A 22,783-nucleotide genomic window follows, 5' to 3' on the forward strand; every position below is an offset into this window, starting at 1 on the left:
TCCTGGACGTCACGGGGAGTTCCGGAATGGTCCGGAGGTAAAGATTTATATATGGGAAGTCTTATTTTGGTCGCCGGAAAAGTTTCGCACTTTATCGGTATTGTACCGGGAGTGCCGAAAGGGGTCCGGGGGTCCACCAAGGGGGTCCACCAGCCCCGGGGGGGCCACATGGGCTGTAGGGGGTGCGCCTTGGCCTATATGGGCCAAGGGCACCAGCCCCAAGAGGCCCATGCGCCAAGAGATAAGAAAAACGGAGAGTCCTAAAGGGGGAAGGCACCTCCGAGGTGCCTTGGGGAGGAAGGACTCCTCCCTGGCCGCACCCTTCCTTGGAGGAAGGGCCAAGGCTGCGCCCCCCTCTCCCTTGGCCCTATATATAGTGGGGGGAGGGAGGGCAGCAATATCTAAGCCCTGGCGCCTCCCTCTCCCTCCCGTGACACACCTCCCTCCTCCCGCAGCGCTTGGCGAAGCCCTGTTGGAATCCCGCTACTTCCACCACCACGCCGTCGTGCTGCTGGATCTCCATCAACCTCTCCTCCCCCCTTGCTGGATCAAGAAGGAGGAGACGTCGCTGCTCCGTACGTGTGTTGAACGCGGAGGTGCCGTCCGTTCGGCACTAGGATCATCGGTGATTTGGATCACGACGAGTACGACTCCATCAACCCCGTTCTCTTGAACGCTTCCGCTCGCGATCTACAAGGGTATGTAGATGCACTCCCCTTCCCCTCGTTGCTAGATTACTCCATAGATTGATCTTGGTGATGCGTAGAAAATTTTGAATTTCTGCTACGTTCCCCAACATAGGCCTCCATCTCGCTCTCCGTCGCCATGTTCGACCAGCCCGACACAGGTGGTGTCCCGGCTGGTCGGTGACGATAGCCGATCGACGGTGATCACTGCTTCGGCCGTTGCGGTTAACGATACTGCGGTGGAGCAGTCTGGGAGGTTCATACCTCCCACTTCTTCAGACTCCTTCGGGCATATGACAGGCGGTCACAGCCCGGATGGAGTCGCTGTGGAGGACGTGATCGCTTTTGGAGGTATTCCGGATCCTATGTCCGGTGATAGACGATTCAGTCACCGGATCCAGGGCCAACATGACGCGGATGACATATAGATGGGGTGTGCTATGAGGGCCGCCAAGCTTCGTGACATCGAAGCTCATACAGGTATGTCGGTTAATACAAGTTGTTCCATTCTGCACTTTTCTGAACATGAAATTATTGATAAAGCCAGCAACTTAGGGATTTCTCTTGGTAGTAATGGCAAATAAACCGCCAAATCCATTAATGATCTGTTAGATTTAGAAACGGATAGAGCTCTGGATTTAATCCGAAATATAGCGGCGGTAAAACCCATGCATGACAATGATATTAATGATCTAGGAGTAACAGCGCTTCAGAGTCTTTGTGAGGATTTAGTTCCCACGGAGGGCTTAGAAGGCGAGGATGAGGATGTGATTGCCAAGGGGTATATGGCCCCTTTGCAACCAAAGGCCATTGTTTCTACTGACACCGACCCTCTTCACACAGAGGAGATGAAGGAGAAACCAAAAAGAACATGGAAGAGGAAGGTTTATCCCACATCGGCGGTGCGTAGGAGCGCCAGAGTTAAACAAAAGAAAAAAATTCCATGATGAAATATGAAAGGAATATTCTGGCATAGCAGAGGTCTAGCGGACTTGGCTAAAAGAAGATTCCTTAGTGATACATCGATAGAGCAAAAATTTGATTTCATGGCTTTATTAGAGACTGGTAGGGATAATTTTACTCCCTAGTTTCTCAACACCATTTCAGGGGGGTTGACTTTGATTGGCACTGTCTTCCTCCAAGGGGGCGATCTGGAGGGATCCTACTTGGGGTGAAATGCGACACTTTAGAAGTGCTAAATGTGGTTTTCGATGAATTTGCTGTCAAATTTCGAGTGAGATCGAAAATTGATGGCTTCAGGTGGGCTTTGGTGGCTGTATATGGTGCAGCGCAGCCAGAACTTAATCCTGACTTCCTTGCAAATTTAGTGAGAATTTGTGGGGATGAAAGGCTGCCCATTATGGTTGGAGGAGATTTCAACATCATTAGAAGACAAGATGAGAAAAATAATGACAATTTCGATGAAGGTGGCCATTCATGTTCAATATGATCATTGAGAGTCTCGACTTGAGGGAGATTGAACTCTCTGGTAGAAAATTCACGTGGGCTAATTTCTTACCAATTACTACGTATGAGAAACTGGACAGGGTCCTTACTAGTGTTGGGTCGGAATAGAAATTTCCACTGGTAACAGTTCTTGCTCTACAGAGGGCCATTCCGGACCATATCCCTTTGCTGGTTGATTCCGGGGAATCGACCCATGTGGGCAACAGAAATACATTCTCTTTCGAACTAGGATGGTTCGAGAGGGAGGGCTTCCTAAATCTTATTGCCATAGAGTGGGCCAGGGAGTCTGGTGGGACTTTTCATGTGGAAATATGGCAAAACAAAATTAGACATTTGCGCCAATTCTTGAGGGGATGGGCCAAAAATCAAAGTGGTATTTACAAAGTTGAAAAGGAGAGGCTAACACAAATTATTAATGAACATGATGTGAAAGCGGAATCCACCCTTCTTAATATGTCGGAGCGATATATTAAGAATGAGGCCGAGAAGAAGTTACAAGCCCTTATGAGAAAGGAGGAAATGAAATGGGCGCTTAGAGCAAAGGTGTCTAAGATCGTCCAAGGAGATGATAATACACAATTTTTTCATATGATAGCTAATGGGAAACATAGAAAGAAGAAGATAATACAGCTCGAACAACATGAGGGTACAACTGTAGGACACAAGGACCTAAAATTGTACATCTCTGAATATTATAAGAAGCTTTTTGGAGCATTGGAAGAAAGTTTCATAGCTCTAGATGAGAGTTCGATCGGGGACATACCTCAGATTAACTTAGAAGAGAATGAGTTGTTGTCTGCTCCGTTCACTGAGAAAGAGGTGTTTGATGCAATAACACAAATGAAGCATAGTAAAGCCCCTGGACCGGAAGGGTTCCCGGCAGAATTTTATCAGAAATGCTGGCAAGGGAGATCTTATGCCTATGTTCCATGATTTGTTCGATGGCCACTTAAACCTCCTTCACCTCAGTTTTGGAACAATCATGTTGTTGCCAAAGAGGGTTGAGGCTATTCGCATTGAGAAATTCAGACCGATCTATCTTCTCATGTAAGCTTTAAGATTTTTACAAAGGTTGGCATGATCAGGTTGACACAGTTAGCCCATTCGGTTGTGCAACCAACACAAACTGCTTTCATGCCAGGACGACACATCCTTGAAGGGGTTGTGGTCTTACATGAAACCCTGCATGAAATCCATACAAAGAAATTAGATGGTGTTATCTTCAAAGTGGATTTTGAAGAAGCGTATGATAAGGTCAAATGGCCCTTTTTGCAGCAAGCCTTATGTATGAAGGGGTTCAATGAGTCTTGGAGATCTCAGGTGGATTCATTCATACAGAAAGGTAGTGTCAGAATAAAAGTCAATGAAGATACAGGACATTTTTTCCAGACACGGAAGGGGTTACGACAGGGACATTCCATGTCTTCGGTGCTATTTAACATTGTAGCGGATATGTTGGCAATACTAATTGGCCGGGCCAAAGAGAGTGGCCAAGTAGGAGGACTCGTCCCACACCTAGTAGAGGGGGGAATCTCCGTCTTACAATACGTGGATGACACAATTATATTCATGGAACATGATCTTGCAAAAGCTAGGAATATGAAGCTTGTATTGTGTCTTTTTGAGCAACTGTTTGGGGTCAAAATCAACTTCAATAAAAGTGAATTGTTTTGTATTGGGAGAGCCAAAGAGGAACAAGATGACTATAGAAATTTGTTCGGTTGTGAAATGGGATCCTTACCTTTTAGTTATCTAGGGATCCCAATTCATCATCACTAGTAGAAAACGGAGCTTTATTACCGGTTCGTCAGGGCCTTTAGTGCCGGTTCTGCAACCGGCACTAAAGGGTGGCGGAGACTAAAGGCCCCCCCTTTAGTACCGGTTCGGCACGAACCGCCACTAAAGGCCCACCACGTGGCGTGAGCTCGCGCCGTGGTATGGGGGACCTTTAGTACCGGTTGGTAACACCAACCGGTACTAAAGGTTTTTTTTATTTTTATTTTTGAAAATTTTGGGAAAAAAGGGAAAAAATGGATTTTTTTTATTTTCAATTATCTGAATTATTTGATGATTTAGTCTCTAATCACCCCTCTTAACTGCTCAAGTGTGGATCACCCATTCCAAATCGTCTAACTTCCCGGCAGGTCACCCATCCTCTCACTACCCCAGCCTGAGCATGCTTAACTTCAGAGTTCTATTCCCCCTACTTTCCAAGTCTGCACTTGTTGTTTTCCTGACAAATGTAAGCCGTCAATCCTATTAACCCTCAGGAGTTTAGCTTGAGCATTAGGTCACACGTTTCACCGTTTGAGTTTGAAACTATTATTATGAAAACCATTAATTATTTAGTATGACTAATATTTCTTGAATAAGTAGTTTGACCATAGTTTGACCATAGTTTGACCAGATTTGACCAAAATTCAAAAAACTGAAATAATTATTTAGTAACACTAATATTCTTGAATAATTATTTACTAACACTAATATTTCTTGAATAAGTAGTTTGACCATAGTTTGACCAAAATTCAAAAAAACTGAAATTTGAGCATATCTTTTTTTTCTTTTAGAATTTGAGGATTCTAAAAATTTGCAAACAGGCCTATGGCCGTCAAAATCGGATGCGGATTTTCATGCTGAACATTTTGATATATTATACGTTTTTTTTCGATATCGTATGCAAAAGATATAGTCATTTTACTTTTTCATCACACTTTTTTGCAAAACATGTCCAAATTTATGTTTTTAAATTTTCTTAACTTGTAGATGTAGTAACATAACTACAACTCGAAGGATTTTAATTTTTGAAGTTTTTATCATTTCTTTTGTTTTTTCAAAATTGAAATGGCGATACACGGGAGGGGGGGTAGAGTTTGAAAATTGTCCTATAGTCCCGGTTTGTGTCTCCAACCGGGACTATAGGTCAGACCCCTTTAGTCTCGGTTCGCGGCATGAACTGGTACTAAAGGTTAGCCCTTTAGTACCGGTTCGTGCCACGAACCGGGACTAAAGGGGCTCGTGGGGCCCCGGCCTGACGCCAGCCTGCCACCACCCCTTTAGTACCGGTTCGTGGCACGAACCGGTACTAAAGGTTCAACACGAACTGGCACTAATGCATAGCCGTTCGAACCGGGACTAATGGTACCATTAGTACCGGGCCAAAATCGAACAGGGACTAATGTGTCTCACATAAGGTCCTTTTTCTACTAGTGCATAAACGTTTAACGAACAAGGAATGGAAATGTATAGAAGATCGATTTGAAAAGAACCTGAGCTGCTGGAAGGGCAAGCTCATGTCATATGAAGGTCGGTTGGTTTTGATAAATTCGGTTTGACGAGCCTGCCAATGTTCCTTCTATCCTTCTTTGAGGTACCGGTAGGGGTACGGAAAAGAGTTGACTTTTATAGATCCCGATTCTTTTGGCAAAGTGATGAGGCCAAGAAGAAGTACAGGTTGGTTAGATGGGATATTATTTGCAGACCAAAAGACCAGGGTGGGTTAGGGATCCAAAATTTAGAGGTCAAAATAGACGTCTGCTTAGCAAGTGGCTATACAGAATATCGAGACCGAGAGTATGTGTATACAAATCTTGCGGAATAAATACTTACACTCTAAGACTTTGGCCCAAGTCACCATTAGGCCAACGGACTCACCCTTCTGGAAAGGATTAATGAGGACGAAATCAACTTCCTTCCAACGAGTGAAATTCCTAGTTGGTAATGGTAATACTACTAGATTTTGGGAGGATACATGGCTTGGGGAGACGCCTTTGGCTTTGCAATATCCATCCTTATATAATATTGTGGAACGTAAGGAGGATTATGTTGACACAGTATTAAACTCGATACTGCTTAATATCCAATTTAGGAGATCCCTAGTAGGGAAACATTGGAATGCTTGGTTGCACCTGGTTCGTTGGTTGATGGAAGTTCACCTATCTGATCAGGCGGATACAATTCGCTGGAAGTTAACCACAAATGGTATCTTCTCAGTGAAATCCATGTATTCAGACCTAATTGATTCCGGGCCATTGTCGAGGTCGTTGCAAATTTGGAAGATTAAAGTTCCACTTCGTATTAAATATTTATGTGGGTTTTCCATAAAGAGGTTATTCTAACCAAAGATAACTGGCAAAAAGGAATTGGGTTGGTAACTCTAGGTGCTGTTTTTGTGATCAAAATGAAACGATTAAACACCTCTTTCTCGAATGTCCTCTTGCACAATTATTATGGCGATCAATTCATATAGCCTTTAACGTTCAACCTCCAAGGAGCATACACACGTTATTTGGGACGTGGCTTAATGGAGTGGACGTACATTTAGCTAAACATATTCGGATAGGAGTATGTGCATTATTTTGGGCTATATGGAACACTAGAAATGATATGATTTTTAATGGGGCACAATTCACCAATTTTTTGTAGGTTATCTACAGAGCTACAGCTTGGATCCGTATGTGGTCCTTACTCACTCATGCGCACTTCAGGGAGCCTTTGGTTATTGGGTGCAACCGTTGGGAGACGGTACCAAGGGCTATCTTTAGCCGATTTGGGTGGCGAGCTAATAATAGACTAGATGTATAGGCATCGTAGCTTATTATTCTATCGCATCGCCGGTTGTGGCGCTTTTCAGATATATTTGCTTTCGGCTACCGCTCAGTTATGAGCTTCTTTGGACCTTATGACCTTGTTACATTTTTATTTAATAATATGGTTGCATGCATCAATTGATGCATAGGCCGGGGTATTCCTCCTTTTCGAAAAAAGGCTAAGGCCAGCGCCAAGGGTACATGTTAATTTCTGGATAATTCTGTAGCTGTGTTGGCGCTGTCTTGTGCTCATGTGACGTCTCCTTTGCCCAGCTTGTGTACGTAGGACATTGCACTTTTGTATCTCATTCTTCCTTCTATCAATGCAATGATATGCCTAGGCGTATTTGTGAAAAAAAATCAGCTAGTAAGTGCATGGCGCAGACGGACAGAAAAAAATTTAAAGTTCACTATATAACTTGCTAGATTTACATATACAACAAAGCCATAAATTTTGCAAGGACTGAAGGAGGACGACCAGCTAGAGAAGAAATAGACCGGCCATGCACAACTTCCATCATGAAAAGCCTCTTCGCAGAAACAATGCAGATACAGAAGGCTTAATCGCTTTCACCCCCATGATATGATTACACTACACTCGCATAGCATAGCATCAAGAGCAATCAGCCTTAGTAGAGTGACTGCTCATGATGGTATGTACGTACGTACGCGCGCAGTTACGTACTCCTGCACCACCCCCCATGCACAACACATATACTTGCTGCAAGACCAGTCGTCTCTTCTACCGGAGGATCATCCCGCCAAGCGGCGCCGGGGCCCAGTAGTCAGCAGCGTTGTCCCCGCCAAAGTGGGCCGTACACGAGACTGGGACGAGGCACAAGCCCCGGCTCCTCAGGTCCTTGCTCGCCTCTTCATTCACAGCACCCTGTATATACACATGGTATTGCATGCCGCAGTTAAGGTAGCAAACGTTAACTGATGCAGCAAGACTGTACGTTGCACAATGTAAATAAAAGAGAAAATTTTGTTTGTTTCGCCAACACGTACGTACTTAATTGCAACTCAAAAAAACACGTACGCACTTGATGCTACACGCCACAGAAATAAACTAACATCGAGTGCTAGCTAGGAATGATCTTATTTTTTTTGCCAAAATGCATATGTAGATATACATGATTGAAAATGACTTTGAAGGTAAGCAAAGTGTGTTCATGATATACATACCTGCTGCTCTGGTTGGCCTAGAGCCTGCTGCTGTACTCCTCCAGTGTTGTTATTATGGTTTAGCAACTGCCCAAAATTGAAAAGTAGCTTAGGCAGAGCTGTAAAGGCAGAGAGATTCTCATGTGGATGTAAAGATCTCTACTTACCTGTCCGGGGTACTCCGGGAAGAGGCCAGGGTTGCTTTCTCCAGTTGGTCCCTGTTAATGAAAAGAAGAAAGTACTTTGTCACATGTCAACGTTGCACGTACAAGCGTGCGAAAAGGGCAGGGAGGAATAATTCCTCAGACTAGGTAAATATGATTGAACCCATGATCAGTTGCACCCACCGGCCCAATGTGTCGCAGATCATGGCCACGATTAACTAAACAATAACTGTCATATAATTTTTTATGTGTCTCCACAAGTGTAAGTACTTTGTGTCGACTTTCAGTGTTGCCTCATTTGTTCAGTCATGTAACTATGTGGTAACCCCCTGCTGTCCGCGCTATGTTAAAAGTTCCCCTTAGTTATTTTACTGAGTAATATGTACATCTTAATTTCTGAGTGCATACGTACTGTCCCAGTGAACTCATAACTTCATCCTATGGGGTAAATTAAAATTGTATTTCAGAAGAAAAAAAACTCAGCAAAGAAATTTGTTTTTCATGAATTATCAATACGAGTGTATATGATAATTATATGGAACAAACATTCTCAACTTTTATAACAAAAATTAGCAATGATGGCTATTGTGCTTGTTGAAAGAAAGATATATCGGGCCACAAGTGTACTTTCCTCCCATTGTTATAATTTTTTCTTTCATGCTTACATATTAAGAAAATAATTCAAACGAGGAGACTCCTGGTGGACATGTTAACGGTGGGTGGCGACCCGATAAAAATGAACAACCTTCATTGTTTTATGCTTCTCTTATACCAGATGCCACTGCTCGTCGCTTGTTAATTTAATGGGAATAAACATGATTATAAAAAGGCCCCAAAGTGATATGTCGATACATGTTTTCAACCGAAAGTTAATTACTATACACGTGGCAGCATTAATTTGGCATGTAAACTATAACATATGTCCTTCAATTATTGTTTAATGAGTAGCCGCACATGACATGTTTGAGAAAACAAATATACATGTTTCTTTCTGAATATATTATCATCCAGCTTAATCCACATATTTTATATCATGAGTATTTCAATTATATATCTGACTAAAGAAATAGAAGCAAATTTATGTTTATGACATCAACTTCAAATTACAACACCAAAAAGTATCACCAAGCGAACAATCATTTGATTGTATATGTATATTATATTTTAAATGTTTAATTAGTTCATCTCTTTTACCAGCCTTTCAAGAATGATGATCAAATAATTCTCTCTTTGTTCCATAATGTAGTGTACATTGCTTTCTCAAAAGTCAAGTACCAAACCCTTTGACCCAGTTGATTTAAAAAAAATATATATCTACTATACCAAGTATATAGGAAAATAGTTATGTACTCCCGCTCGTCATATACCACATAAATGAATTGGTTATACCTCTTTAGCTTTTTAACATACTTCACTAACAATTACTAAATATCCCAAAATGAGTTTCATGAAAAATTAAATTTGACTTATTTTATTTTGTTTACAAGTAAACTGCATTTTATACGTAAAAACTTTATACTGCATTAACGAGAAGGTTCAACTATTTATTTCGTGAAACATATACTAAGCTATACTAGAATAATGAATATGATATATTTAGAATGATACAAATGTATAATATATATGTTTGTTTAAGAGGTATACTTCAGAATGTAAAATGCTTATTCTACACCCCCTCGTAACACTATATATAAAAAATCTAATAAAGTAGTGTACGAAATGTAGTAATTACGAAAAAAAATTACTATCAAGTCGCCAATTAGTACATCATATAAATTACAATATTTTGTATACTACTACCTTTGTACTAATGACCTAAAACGTCTTATAAAAGTTCACAAAGAGTATGTTATAATATTTCGTGCACTTTTTACTAGGGATGTAGAACAAGCTCTTCTACACTCACGCTTACGTTTTATACTTCTTTATGTTTTATAATACGTTTCATTAACGATCAACAGATACCCCCAAAATGAGTTTCATGAAAAATAACATCTGAGACTACATATTTAATTTATTTGCAGGAAAACTATAAATTTTTGTACAAAAAAGATATACCACATAAACTACGGACGCGGACTTTATGTTTTCGTGCAACTCGCATTTAGTTATATTCACAAATTAAATAAGATATATTGAAGTAATTAATAATTAATATGCTTGTTTAAGGGGTATATTTGAATGTGGGAGTAAATACTCCCATGACTACACACACACACACACACACACACACACACACACACACACGGTGGGCCCTATTCTAAGCATGAGTGCAAAATAGTTATTCTACACCTCTAGTAACATTATATAAAAATGTAGTAAAATAATAATATGTGATAATTAATTCCGAAATAGGGTTTTTATTAGATAGCAGCTAATTTAGTACATTGTTTAAAAAATTAATATATTTTGTACCCTGTTTTAGAACAAGTTTTATTCTTTTATTTTAGGTATAATAAGTTATTGTATACATATACATATATATTAATTTATTTGGTATTCTACATATTATGAATGTAGTGGTATTTATTTTGTATAATACACCATATGACACAGTAATTTATCACAAGTTTGCTGGTATTTATTGGTTATTCTAGACGTAGATAAATTTTTCTATAACCTCGGCCACGACAAACATGAGCATCCAAATATATGAATTTATGAAGTTTCCTATATTATTAACTATGTATAGATATATTTAGTTTTATATATTGAAAACAAAATTAAGAAGGTGATGTGTGCTTGAAGCTCATTACACCATTAATGTATGAAAGAACCTTATACGAGTATGCTAAATTATTAAGATAAAGTTATGTAATTAAGGCTCCTTCCATAATAAGGTTATTCAAAAGCTTTCACCTTTCGTTACATGCGGTACCAAATTCTGATATTAATTGGACAAAAAGACATGTATCTACCATAACTGGGAGTAAAGCCTAAGGAGTCTTGAATCAGGGTGCCGCAACTATGCAATGCATGCAATTATATTTCCAAACGATAACTGTTATATATAGAGTTGTATACGCAAGCATAGGTATTTCTTTTTTCCATGGTAACTTGGTAAGCATAGGTAGTTTGGCTAGTACAATTGCAATAAACAGGTCACAAGGTTTACTATGACATCATTTTTACGGCACTCACCCTAAGTAATTTATAATTCATAAACATGTATCTTTTGCACACGCGAAAACATGCTTGAGAAACTGAATATTCTTTAATGAAAGTTGAAATTCCATTCATTTTGCTTAAAACCCTGGGGAGTGGCTCAACCCTGAAGTCTTTCGTCCATAATAGCCTATTTGGATCCTTCGTTTGAGTTTGATCTGTTTTTCATTTCGTACGTCTAAAATATATCACAAACATACATTTACATGCGTGTAATTTATTAATTGCAGTCCTGTATTGTTTCAAAGAACTTGATTCCCTTACTTTGCACCTACAAAGAGCTTAAAGTTGCTTTCCACAAAGGTTATCAAAAGGGTTGGTATCCTACTCACACTTACATTTTGAATGGATGCCCCGTTACTGCCGTGGCCCATGTATGGGTAGCTTAGAGCCTGCCAGAAGAACAATCACTGGTCATGCACGAGAGAGAGAGAGAGAGAGAGAGTGCATAAAATCCTAGTCGCCTGAAACACAAGACGCTACAAGACGCAGCACATCCATCCATCCATCGATATCTCTGTTGCTGCTGCTGGTGTGTGCTCGCGGTCCCATGCATGCACACAGCGCCCAACTTTAACAGCGTGCTCTTGCACCCAGTCCCACACCCATACCCTACCCCCCAGCCATATTCTCTTTTTGTTTCCTGCGCGCCCTCAGTGTGCTTCTACCGTCGCCTGCGTGTGGACGCATGCAGTGGTGGGCTCAACTATCCAGCCACAGCAGGCGTTGGAAAATGTTACTTGCGCTTTTTAGAGATACTGCTCATGCTATAACTGACATGTGGGCCATAGCCCATATGTCCTCTATTCACCCGTACTCTTCTGATCAAGGTACCATAAGAGAGAGAGAGAGAGAGAGAGAGAGAGAGAGAGAGAGAGAGAGAGAGAGAGAGAGAGAGAGAGAGAGAGATTAGACCTCAATTTGACCCAGGAGGAATCTGACATAGCCAATGGTCTCTTGCAGTACAGACGCCGTGTCAGTCTGTAAAAGGGAGCACGTGTGTCAGAGATAAACTTTGGTTCGACACAACCCCTCAAGTGAACTGAAACAGGCAAAACAAAGAAAACTATAGACAAATGTAACAGCACACATGAGCTAGCTTGTAGTACATCTACTGCGGGTACACATTTAGATCTAGTTCTCCACTACTGTTGCAACGCAAGAATCGTCAAATAATTAATCACGTCCCGGTTATCACCTTGCCAAATGGGGAAACTATTTGGTGAAGTGCAGTTATTCTGTCCCCTAGCCTCTCCTTCCTCACCTGGAAAATGGTCACAATGAATAAACAAATGCTTGTAAACTGGATGGTAGTGGAAATAAATGTCAATTGTGAGAGTCATTTTCGTGTGGTCTTGCCGCACGAACTTCTATATAGTCAAGTGCCCTTTATGCGCGCGCGCGCGTGTGCGAGAGAGAGAGAGAGAGAGAGAGAGAGAGAGAGAGAGAGTAATGGGCTAGAGTTATGCATGGAAAGCAGGGATTTGACGAGGAAGAAACCTTTAGAGTAGATTGTGCTGAGGACGAGGCCTGAACCCTAGCCTTCTTGAGAGCTGAACCTGTCGCGGTGCTGTTGCACTAGAGAAAGACAAACAAACCAAAGCGTGAATAATCATGACCCCATTTTTATCTTATCCCAGCAAGAACCCTCCTCTCCATTGGTAAAGTGAACGCCCAACGATTCTACCCGGCCCTCTACAGTGAGTACAGCTGAACACTTATACTATAGCACAATATAAAAGAATTCAGGGTGAGGAAATGAGCAAAACATCCAGTAGCTAGCTTTGCCAATGATTTTGCAATGTCCTACACTCTTACCAAGAGATCCTGAAACATCAAGCTATGGAGACATCAATTAACTAGTTCACCAAAGAGGGTTTCCAAAGGAATATCAGAACATGTGGAGTATCTTTTCAGAAAAGAACAATATCTAGGGGATGACTGAGTGCACCATTGTCAAGAGATTGCATCGACAGCCATAAAAACCTGAACCTAGAGGATTATTACTAATAACATGATCATACATATAGAGCTTTCCACTTTAGAAAACAACATCAGCTTTTTCATGAAGGAGATGAAACGCACTTGCAAGAACCAACTCAATACTCATAGAGGAACAAACCAAGGTATACATGAAATAAGCCGCGAAGCATGCTAAACTAAATAAAGCCAGCCATAGAAAACTGAAGAGAGCAAAAAGCCCTACTACCTTCCCGGTGACCTATATTACTGAGCAAATTAACTAGTACTATCGTTATTCACCTCGGATGAGTTGTCGGAGTGGTGGTGGCTCCTCAGCTCCGGTGGGGGCGGCGCCATGCTGTTTGAGAAGTCGAGCATGCTGCTGCCCAGGCTTGTGGTGACGCATGACCTAGGAGAGGAGGCCAGGAGCATCTGGCTCAGCTGGGACTTGGGCTGGATCACATGTCCGTCACCAGCAACATGGCTCCCATAGAAGTTGTAAGAAGAAGCGCCTCCGGCGACAGACTGAGGCATGGAGCCGTCCTCCTTGGTTCCAACCATGCATGCACTTGCAGCAGCCTGATGATCCCCCCAATTCTCTAGTCCCTTTGACAGGAGAGCCGTGGTGGTGCTGTATCCCTCTCCCTCTTGACCTCCAACCAATCCCCCACTGCTGTATATGATGCAGTTTGCACAAGGAACACACAGATATACACAAATACATCAGTCCATGGAGATAAAAACAACTGCAAGTTAGTGAAATGAACATGCAACAGTTGATTAATTAGCATATAGGAGCTGATTGTGATCTACTAAAGGACGAAGTGGATTAATCACTTTATTCCTTCCCCTAGAGCTACACATACTCACGTACGTAATTAAATTTTACAAGCATATTTTCTTCTTATCTGAATCACTAGCATGGAGAGAGAGAGAGAGAGAGACAGAGAGAGAGAGAGAGAGAGAGAGAGAGAGAGAGAGAGAGAGAGAGAGAGAGAGAGAGAGAGGTGTTTACAGTATCATCTGGCTCCATGACTCTGGCATGTGGCTCTCCTGGGTGCCGGTGCTGCCGTCATGCAAGCTTAGAAGAGAGGTGCCGCCGTTGATGTGACCCAGGCCTGATGAGCTGTGAGGAAACTGCTGGGAGAAAAGCATGGAGGGAGAAGACAAGGAGGGCAGCTTGGGAGACGCCTCTTGTTCCTCGTGGCATGGCTTCAAGCTACTGATGATACTACTGGTACCGCCATCCCCAGTGCCGCTCCAGATCATCTGTTGCACCAGGGAGCTCTGGAATTCTCCTCGATTCATCACTCGCCTCTGGTGAGAGAAAGAGGAGATAGAGCGGGGGAGATGCGTTCCCGGCTTCCCGCTGAAAGGAATGCTCTCGCCTCTCCGGCCCTTTCACCCGGTGTGCGGAAATCTCAGCTCAATCTTCAAGGGGCCAGTGGCTTATTTCTTTGAGCAATGGGGTATATGATGTTCTTGGGAGGGAGGGGGAGGGTGTGGGGGAGAGAAGAAGAGAAGAAAAAGCATAGGGCCTGTTTGGAGGGGAATCTGGGCTTTGTTTCGTTTTCCCCTTCCTTTTGCTTCACTCCTTTATCTACGAACGAACTTTCCGTTGCTTTCCTCGCCCCTTTCCCTCTCCTCTTTCATTCTTTCGTTACACAACCGAGAAAAATATATCCTTTATTTCCTTCTCCCTGCCGCTTTTGCTTTCGGAAAGGAGCGGTTTAAAGAGGAGACAGACGGTGCCTGTTAATCAATCTCTCTTAGCTTGTGCTATTACTACTACACGAGTACCTTTCAAACAACCAAATAAGTAGCGAGCTGATAATTAGTACTGTACTGGCGACGAAGACAACCAGCGCTGATGAGTTACATCTGTATAGATAGATGGATGATGATCATGTGTAGGTGCGTTGCCTGCAGAACACGCACATACACAGCAGCGGGGGCAGTACACGCGCGCATGCAGGCACGCACGCCGCACCTAAAGTGAGAGCATGCATGCAGAGGGGAGAAAGGATATCCTTCGTTGCTTAATATATTCGTCCTTTGGTGAGGAGAACAGCGAAATCACACGGTTTGCTTGCTTGGATTGTCAAGGGAAGGAAATACGAGTGCGCTACAAACAGTAGAATGCTTTAGTAGCCCTCACTAGGAATGTAGGTAGCTCATGTATTACGTGTCGGCCAAAGGAAAAACAAAAATAAACCGCCAAATATTTGATGTTCTGCTTCCTCGATTAGCCCATAACAAGTGATTAGGGGAAAGCAAGTCTTGTTTATTTTAACGGGAAGTGTGCTCCCTCAAAAGCTCAAAACTTATTAGAGGAATCGAGTATTTAAATTTCCAACCAACCACCAATCATCAAATCCAGCCTTTTTAGTCTTCAAAGTTTTCTTAATGCATGTTTATGCTTTGTAAACTTGATACCTGCAAAAGAATAAACTCATCCTACATTTGTAATTTTTTTTTCAAGAATATGCCAAAGGCGTACCATATTTTTATAGAAGAGAGCAAGACAATTTACAAGATTGAACAAGCTGCGAACAGGGCTCGATCAGACACCTACACCGACACCTGAAAATGCACTAAAGCTACTCTCTGGCTAACTGATTTAGACCTCCTGCTCCGGCAGCCCTCCAATCCTTGGTTTCGTCTATGATTTGTGCCTTCAGTTGCACGGGTTGCAATTGCTGATCGGCCCTTCCAAGGAGCCTCGCGTTCCGCTACTTCCAAATTGCCCAAGTCATCACTGTGGAAAATTGTAGGATGGATGAATATTGTGTTGTTTGATCTAACCCTCGCGGGGATTATATAGAGTACATGGTGGGGTAGAGACTTGGAGTACCAGACAAGTTACATGTGGTTTAAACTAATTCTATTTCTATCTCCTTATCTCTAACTTAAACCCAATTATATTTATAACATTTCCCCTCAGTCGTAGCGGGAGTGAAGCGGACGATTGCGACTGATTTTGAAGTCCAGCGCTTTTGTCGTCCTCTCCGTTGCACCATCATCAACTGCGTTTCTTTCTTTCTAATGTTTGATGGGTCGGCACCTAGGGCGGTGACTGCGTCCACTTCTGGTGCCTTCCTTGTCTCTCCTCTATTCCCTCCCGCAGTCACAGCGGGAGTGGCGTGGACGCTAGTGATGACGCGGACGCTGTTGACTGGAGTTGTTGCCGATGTGTTGTTGTAGACCAAGCCATTAATGTCGATGTTGGGGTAGCCGATCATGTTGATGTAGCTGTGGTCGATGTACTCGTGGTCGATGGTGTAGTTGTCGTAGATGATGAAGCCGCACAAAGCTGGAGGCGCAAAAAAAAGCGCTATGACGGAGCTGCATATGTGGACGATGCACCTTGCGGATGTCAGTGTTAGAGTTGTATTTTCTATATATACGTATACATGTTGTATACATGTTGTATTTCCTTGTTGTACAAGTTGATCAATCAATATAAAGATATGCCAGCCGGTTGGGGCTAACCACGGCAAATAATTCCTTTTAACTTGGTATACAGAGCGGGTTGATCCGACCTAGGGTTTCTCTCGCTCACGCGCTTCCGCCGCCGCCTGCGCGCCGCCGCCGCAGCTCTCCGACGCGATTGGCTCCACCACCACGTTGCAGCTTTCCATCTCCTCTTCGAGCACCTCGTCCCAGTCCTCCACACCATCCGTCCCCGCCCGCGCTATCGTCTCCGCCCCTACCGGCCAGCACCTCAACACCATCACAGTGCGTCTAGATCGCACCAATTTTCTTCTCTGGAAGATGCAGGTCGTCCCCAACATCGTCGGCCAGGGCTGGTACGGCTTCCTCGACGGCTCCTACGGAGCGCCTCCGGCCACGATCACTGAAGGAGATGGTGCCAAGGCCTTGACCAAGCCCAACCTGGAGTACGCCTTGTGGTTCTACACAGATCAACCACTACTAGGAAAAGGGCTATAGATGATATGGCGACTAATGGCGCACCAGGCATGTGGTGCGCCATTACTATATACTAATGGCGCACCATGTGTTGGTGCGCCATTAGTGTGAAAATACTAATGGCGCACCACATCCACGGTGCGCCATTAGTAGCAATTTTTTTTATTTTTTCAAAACTACTAATGGCGCACCGTGGGATGGTGCGCCATTAGTAGTTGAACTAGTAATGGCGCACCATCCCACGATGCGCCATTAGTAATTATGTTTCAAATTTTTTTTTCAAATTTTTTTATTTTTATTTTTTAAACTACTAATGGCGCACCGTGGGACGGTGCACCATTACTAGTTCAACTACTAATGGCGCACCACTCCCACGGTGCGCCATTACTAGTTGAACTACTAATGGCGCACCACTCACAGGTGCGCCATTAATAATTTTGTTACAAATTTTATTTCAATTTTTTTTATTTTTTTTGAAAAACTACTAATGGCGCACGGTTGGGGTGGTGCTCCATTACTAGTTGAACTACTAATGGCGCACCGCCCCCACGGTGCGCCATTAGTAACTTGGCCCATTCCACCGAATGCACCGCCCTGGACCGCCTTTTCAGTTTTTTTTTTTAAAAAAGAAAATGATGGAAATGTCAAAAAAAATAAAATAAAATAAGTTTCCCATGTGATATGTGGTCTAGTTGTTGGGAAAATTAACAAATATGAATTTCGACTTTATTTGCAAAATCTCTCTGGAATTTCTTAAAATGGGCATAACTTTTGCATACGAACTCGAATGAAAAAGTTTTTTATATGAAAAATCTAACAGAAAAAAATCCTCAAAATCCTCAAAAACCTAACAGAAAAAAAGATACGGGGCTTTCAAGATCTAGAGGCAAAAAATTCAAAAAATTTCAAACTTACTAGTGGCGCACCGTTTGCTAGGTGCGCCACTAGTAACAGAACAAAATATTGGTTTTGAATTTTTTTTTTGGATTTTTTTTTCAAGAAATGATTCGTAATATGACAGGGAAGTTTGAAATATTTTTCAAAATTTCATCATACTCATGAATATGAACAAAGTCCTAGACATCAACAAGGTTTAATAGGATTGATATGATAGATATATCAACAAGTGGCTGTTAAGTGAGGTGGTGCTGGGGTTGGATAGAACCGTGAAGTTAAGCATGCTTGGGCTGGAGTAGTGTGAGGATGGGTGACCTTCCGGGAAGTTTGACCACTTAATGCGATTTGACTGAGACTAAGCCATAGTGACCCGAGATTAAGAAAAAATTAAAAAAAATTGAACATTTTTTTGAAAAAAATATTTCTGACAAAAAAATAAAATAAAAAATTTGAATTTTTTTAAAAAAAAATATTTCTGAAAAAATATTTGAAAAAAATTTGTTACTAATGGCGCACTTCTATGTGGTGCGCCATTACTAAGTCCGATAGTAATGGCGCACCAGCGGTGCGCCATTAGTAAAAATTACTAGTGGCGTGATGCTAGTGGCGCACCAGTAGTGCGCCATTAGTAGGCAAAACTGGTGCGCCACTAGTAGGCCTTTTTCTAGTAGTGAACGTGTTCTCAGCATCCTCGTCGGCTCCATGACAGAGCAGATCCTCGGCCATGTCATCGGCCGCACCACCGCGTCCTCTGTGTGGGCGTGCCTCAAGTCCATGTTCTCGGCGCAGAACAGGACCGGGGTGCGCCAGATGCGGCGTCAACTCTCGACGCTGAAGAAGGACGACCTCACCGCCGCCGCCTACTTTCACAAGATGAAGGGTTTCGCGGACGCCATGGCTCAGGTGGGGTCGCCTCTCTCTGATGCTGAGGTGATCGACTACATCGTCGTCGGTCTCGGGCCTCAGTACGAGTCCCTCCAGCACTCTCTCATAGTGTTGGCAGCCGCTAGTGCTGACAATCTCAGCCTGTCGGACTTCTACTCCATGCTCCTCTCCTGCGAATCTCTCAAGGAGCAGAACGCCTTAGCCCCGAGTTCTCCACCTCCACTAATGCCATGGCGCGACAAGGCGACGGTCGGGGAGGGGGGCGCACCTTCGCCGACACCACCAACGACAGCCGCTCCGGGGGTAGTCCTACTGGCTCACAAGGAAGCGGCCAGTACAAGGGCGGCCGGCAGGCCTCCCGCGGTAACAACCGCTCCAACCAAGGGGGCGGTGGTGGTGGCAACGGCGGAGGAGGACAGGGCAACGGCGGTGGTAGGCGCAACAACCGGCGCGAGCGCCCCCGCTGTCAAGTTTGCCGGTACTGGGGGCATGAGGCTCTCTAGTGCAAACAGCACTACAACCACGCGTTCCAGTACGACGAAAATCGTGCTGGCAATTCTGCCTCTTACCAACCTGCCCCCAGTCAACCTTGGCTCTTCGACACCAGCGCCACGGATCATCTCACCAACGTCATGAGCCGGATGAACATCCAGGAGCGCTACAACGGCGCGGATCAAGTGCAAGTCCCCAACGGTGCAGGTTTGTCTATTACACATGTTGGCCACTCTCGTTTACCTGGTTCATCCGCCTCGATTGAACTCAAAAATATTCTTCTTGTCCCCGACCTTAGCACTAATTTGCTCTCCGTCTATCGTCTTGTTTCTGACAATAAGATCTTTGTTGAATTTCATAAATTCTTTTTCTATGTCAAGGAAAAGCTCACGAAGAAAATCCTACTTCGCGGTAGGAGTCGTGGCGGCCTCTACCCTCTTCCGTTCAGTCGCGCTGTCAGTTCTGGACGTCATGCGTCTTCCGGCGTTAGGCTAACTACCGAGCAGTGGCATCGGCGTCTTGGCCATCCTTCGAATAAAATAGTTCATACCATTGTTAGTTCAAATAAATTGTTGTGCTCTCCAAACATTGAGTCTTCTGTGTGTGATGCTTGTCAGCGTGCTAAGAGTCACCAGTTACCATATAATTATTCTACTCGTATTTCTACATCACCACTTGAGCTTATTCATACCGATGTTTGGGGGCCTGCTTTGCCATCTTCCGGGGGTTTTAAGTACTATGTCAGCTTCATTGATGACTATAGTCGTTACTGCTGGATATACTTGATCAAGCATAAATCTGATGTTGAGAGCATTTTTTTACACTTTTCAAAACCATGTTGAGCGTCTCTTGAATGCTAAGGTTCGTTCTGTTCAGTCAGACTGGGGGGGGTGAGTATCACCGTCTCCATGCTTATTTTCAGCGCACCGACATTGCTCATCGTGTCTCTTGTCCACATACCTCCCAACAAAATGGTATATCTGAACGCAAGCACCGTCATCTTGTTGAGACGGGTCTAGCTCTCCTAGCGCACTCCTCACTACCTCTTCGGTTTTGGGATGAGGCGTTTATTACTACTTGCTATCTCATCAATAGGATGCCTACGCCTGTTATCAACAATGTCACACCCGTGTTTCGCCTCCTCAACATGCTTCCTGAGTATTCTTTTCTCCGCACTTTTGGTTGTGCGTGTTGGCCTAGTTTGCATAAGTACAACTCACGTAAACTCGAGTTTTGCTCTAAGATGTGTGTGTTTCTTGGTTATAGTCCCATGCATAAAGGCTACAAGCGCCTTGATCGCTCCACTGGTCGTATTTACATCTCCCGTGACGCCGTGTTCGATGAGACGGTATTTCCCTATGCCACTCCCGGTGCCACTGTTGATGTCTCCCAACTCCTTCCCGTGTCGTTTCCGTCCGATGAGCCAGTTACTCAGAGTACCGACACGCGTAATTATGACATTACCTTGTTACCGGCTAATGCACTTGGTGTTGTTGTTAGTCCTCCTGTGCAGGTCCCCGCGACGTCCACCTCGCCGCTCCACGTCCCTGCTTCATCAACGCCACCGCCTCTGCATGCCTCGGATGGCACGCCAGGGCCCTGCTTGCATGCAGGCACGCATGCCGCTACTGGCACGGCACCGCCTCTGCATGCCTCGGCCGGCACGCCCGGGCCCCGCTCGCATGCACGCACGCCCCGCTCGCCCGGGTCGGCCTCTCGTGCCGCTTCTGGTGCCGACCCCGCCCAGGCCGACACATCCGCCCCGGTCGTCGACCACGGCTCGCGGTCTCGCTCTCTGTCGCCAGCGCGGGCTTGCTCGCCGGCTCCTGATGGGGCTTCTTCGCCTGGCCCGTCTCCGCCTGCGTCTCCGGCCCGTGACAGGGCCACTTCATCGCCCTCGTCGACGTCCTCTACACCACCAGCGTCGCCACCTCCAGCGCCTCCCGTTGCTGAACCAGCACGGGTCATCGTCACGCGATGGCACAATGATATATCCCGTCCCAAGGTGTATCGGGATGGCACGGTTCGATATGATCCCTATCATCGCCGGGCGTTTATGGTCGAGCCTGCATCTCATCGTACTGCTCTCTCTGAGCCAGCTTGGCGTGCTGCTGTGGAGGCTGAGTTCGAGGCACTTTAGGCTAACAAAACGTGGATATTGGTACCCCGTCCACCTGGCACTAACATTATTGGCAGCAAATGGATCTTCAAAACGAAGTTCCGTCCCGATGGTTCTGTTGATAAATACAAGGTGAGGCTTGTGGCTCGAGGTTTCACACAGCAGTACGGTATTGATTATCATGATACTTTCAGTCCTGTGGTTAAACCAGTCACTGTTCGCCTGGTGCTTTCTCTTGCTGTCTCTCATGGTTGGTGTCTTCGTCAAATTAATGTGAGTAATGCCTTCCTTCATGGTTTTCTGTCTGAGGAAGTGTATATGCAATAGCCCCTGGTTTTGAGGATTCACGGTACCCTCGGTATGTTTGCAAACTGCAGCGTGCTCTCTATGGTCTCAAGCAGTCACCTCGTGCCTGGTATGCCCGCTTGAGTGACAAGCTTCATCAACTCGGTTTTGTTGCTGGCAAGGCCGGTACCTCTTTGTTCATCTTTGATCATCATGGGGTTATTATATATATGCTTGTCTATGTTGACGACATCGTCTTGGTTGGATCCTCTTCGTCTGCTGTTGAGAAGCAGGTTACCACTCTTTCTGGTTCGTTTCCTGTCAAGGACCTTGGGCGCCTGCAGTATTTCCTTGGTATTGAGGCCACTTATAATTCTGAGGGTCTGGTTTTGTCGCAGCACAAATACGCTCTTGATCTCTTGCATCGGGCCAACATGGAGCAATGTCGGTCTGTTACTACTCCCATGTCTACTTCCAACAAAATGTCTCCAGATCAAGGACAACCGCTGAGCTCCGAGGATACCTTCAAGTACAGGAGTCTTGTTGGAGGTCGTCAGTACCTAACTTTGACACGTCCTGACTTGTCCTTTGCTGTTAACAAGGTGTGCCAATACTTGTCGCAGCCTACTACCGCTCACTATGAAGCAGTGAAGCGAATTCTTCGATATATCCGAGGCACTCTGTCTACTGGCTTGCGTTTCCGGCGCTCCGCTTCTATGAGCCTGAGTATCTTCACTGATGCAGATTGGGCAGGCTGTCCTGATGATCGTCGGTCTACGGGCGGTTTTGCTATTTTTCTTGGATCCAACCTCGTCTCTTGGAGTTCTCGCAAGCAACCCAGAGTTTCTCATTCTAGTACTGAGGCAGAATACAAGGCTTTGGCAAATGGCACCGCTGAGGCTATATGGATACAGTCGTGGTTGAAGAAGCTTGGTGTGTTTCTTTCTCACCCTCCGGTTTTGTGGTGTGACAATGTTGGCG

The 22,783-nt window shown here is 44.2% G+C and overlaps 1 protein-coding gene across 6 annotated transcripts; it reads right to left on the minus strand.

Moving 5' to 3' along the window:
* Positions 1 to 7,138: 7,138 nt before the first annotated feature.
* Positions 7,139 to 14,771, minus strand: LOC109734315 (uncharacterized). Of its 6 annotated transcripts, none has more exons than XM_020293527.4 (9): positions 14,210 to 14,771; positions 13,495 to 13,867; positions 12,733 to 12,810; positions 12,431 to 12,496; positions 12,148 to 12,213; positions 11,571 to 11,624; positions 8,071 to 8,121; positions 7,925 to 7,990; positions 7,139 to 7,625 (listed from the first exon to the last, which is right to left on the minus strand). In XM_020293527.4, the coding sequence occupies exons 1-9, from the start codon at positions 14,500 to 14,502 to the stop codon at positions 7,482 to 7,484; spliced, it is 1,191 nt and encodes a 396-aa protein (XP_020149116.1). In that variant the 5' UTR covers positions 14,503 to 14,771; the 3' UTR covers positions 7,139 to 7,481. The 6 variants fall into 6 exon arrangements, with proteins under 6 accessions (XP_020149116.1, XP_020149117.1, XP_020149114.1 ...); XM_020293528.4 differs by having other exon boundaries at positions 13,495 to 13,864; positions 14,210 to 14,761; XM_020293525.4 differs by having other exon boundaries at positions 11,565 to 11,624; positions 14,210 to 14,744.
* Between the last annotated feature and the right edge of the window lie 8,012 nt (positions 14,772 to 22,783).

The sequence above is a fragment of the Aegilops tauschii genome, chromosome 1 (assembly GCF_002575655.3).
Source record: "Aegilops tauschii subsp. strangulata cultivar AL8/78 chromosome 1, Aet v6.0, whole genome shotgun sequence".
Classification (NCBI taxonomy): Eukaryota; Viridiplantae; Streptophyta; class Magnoliopsida; order Poales; family Poaceae; genus Aegilops; species Aegilops tauschii.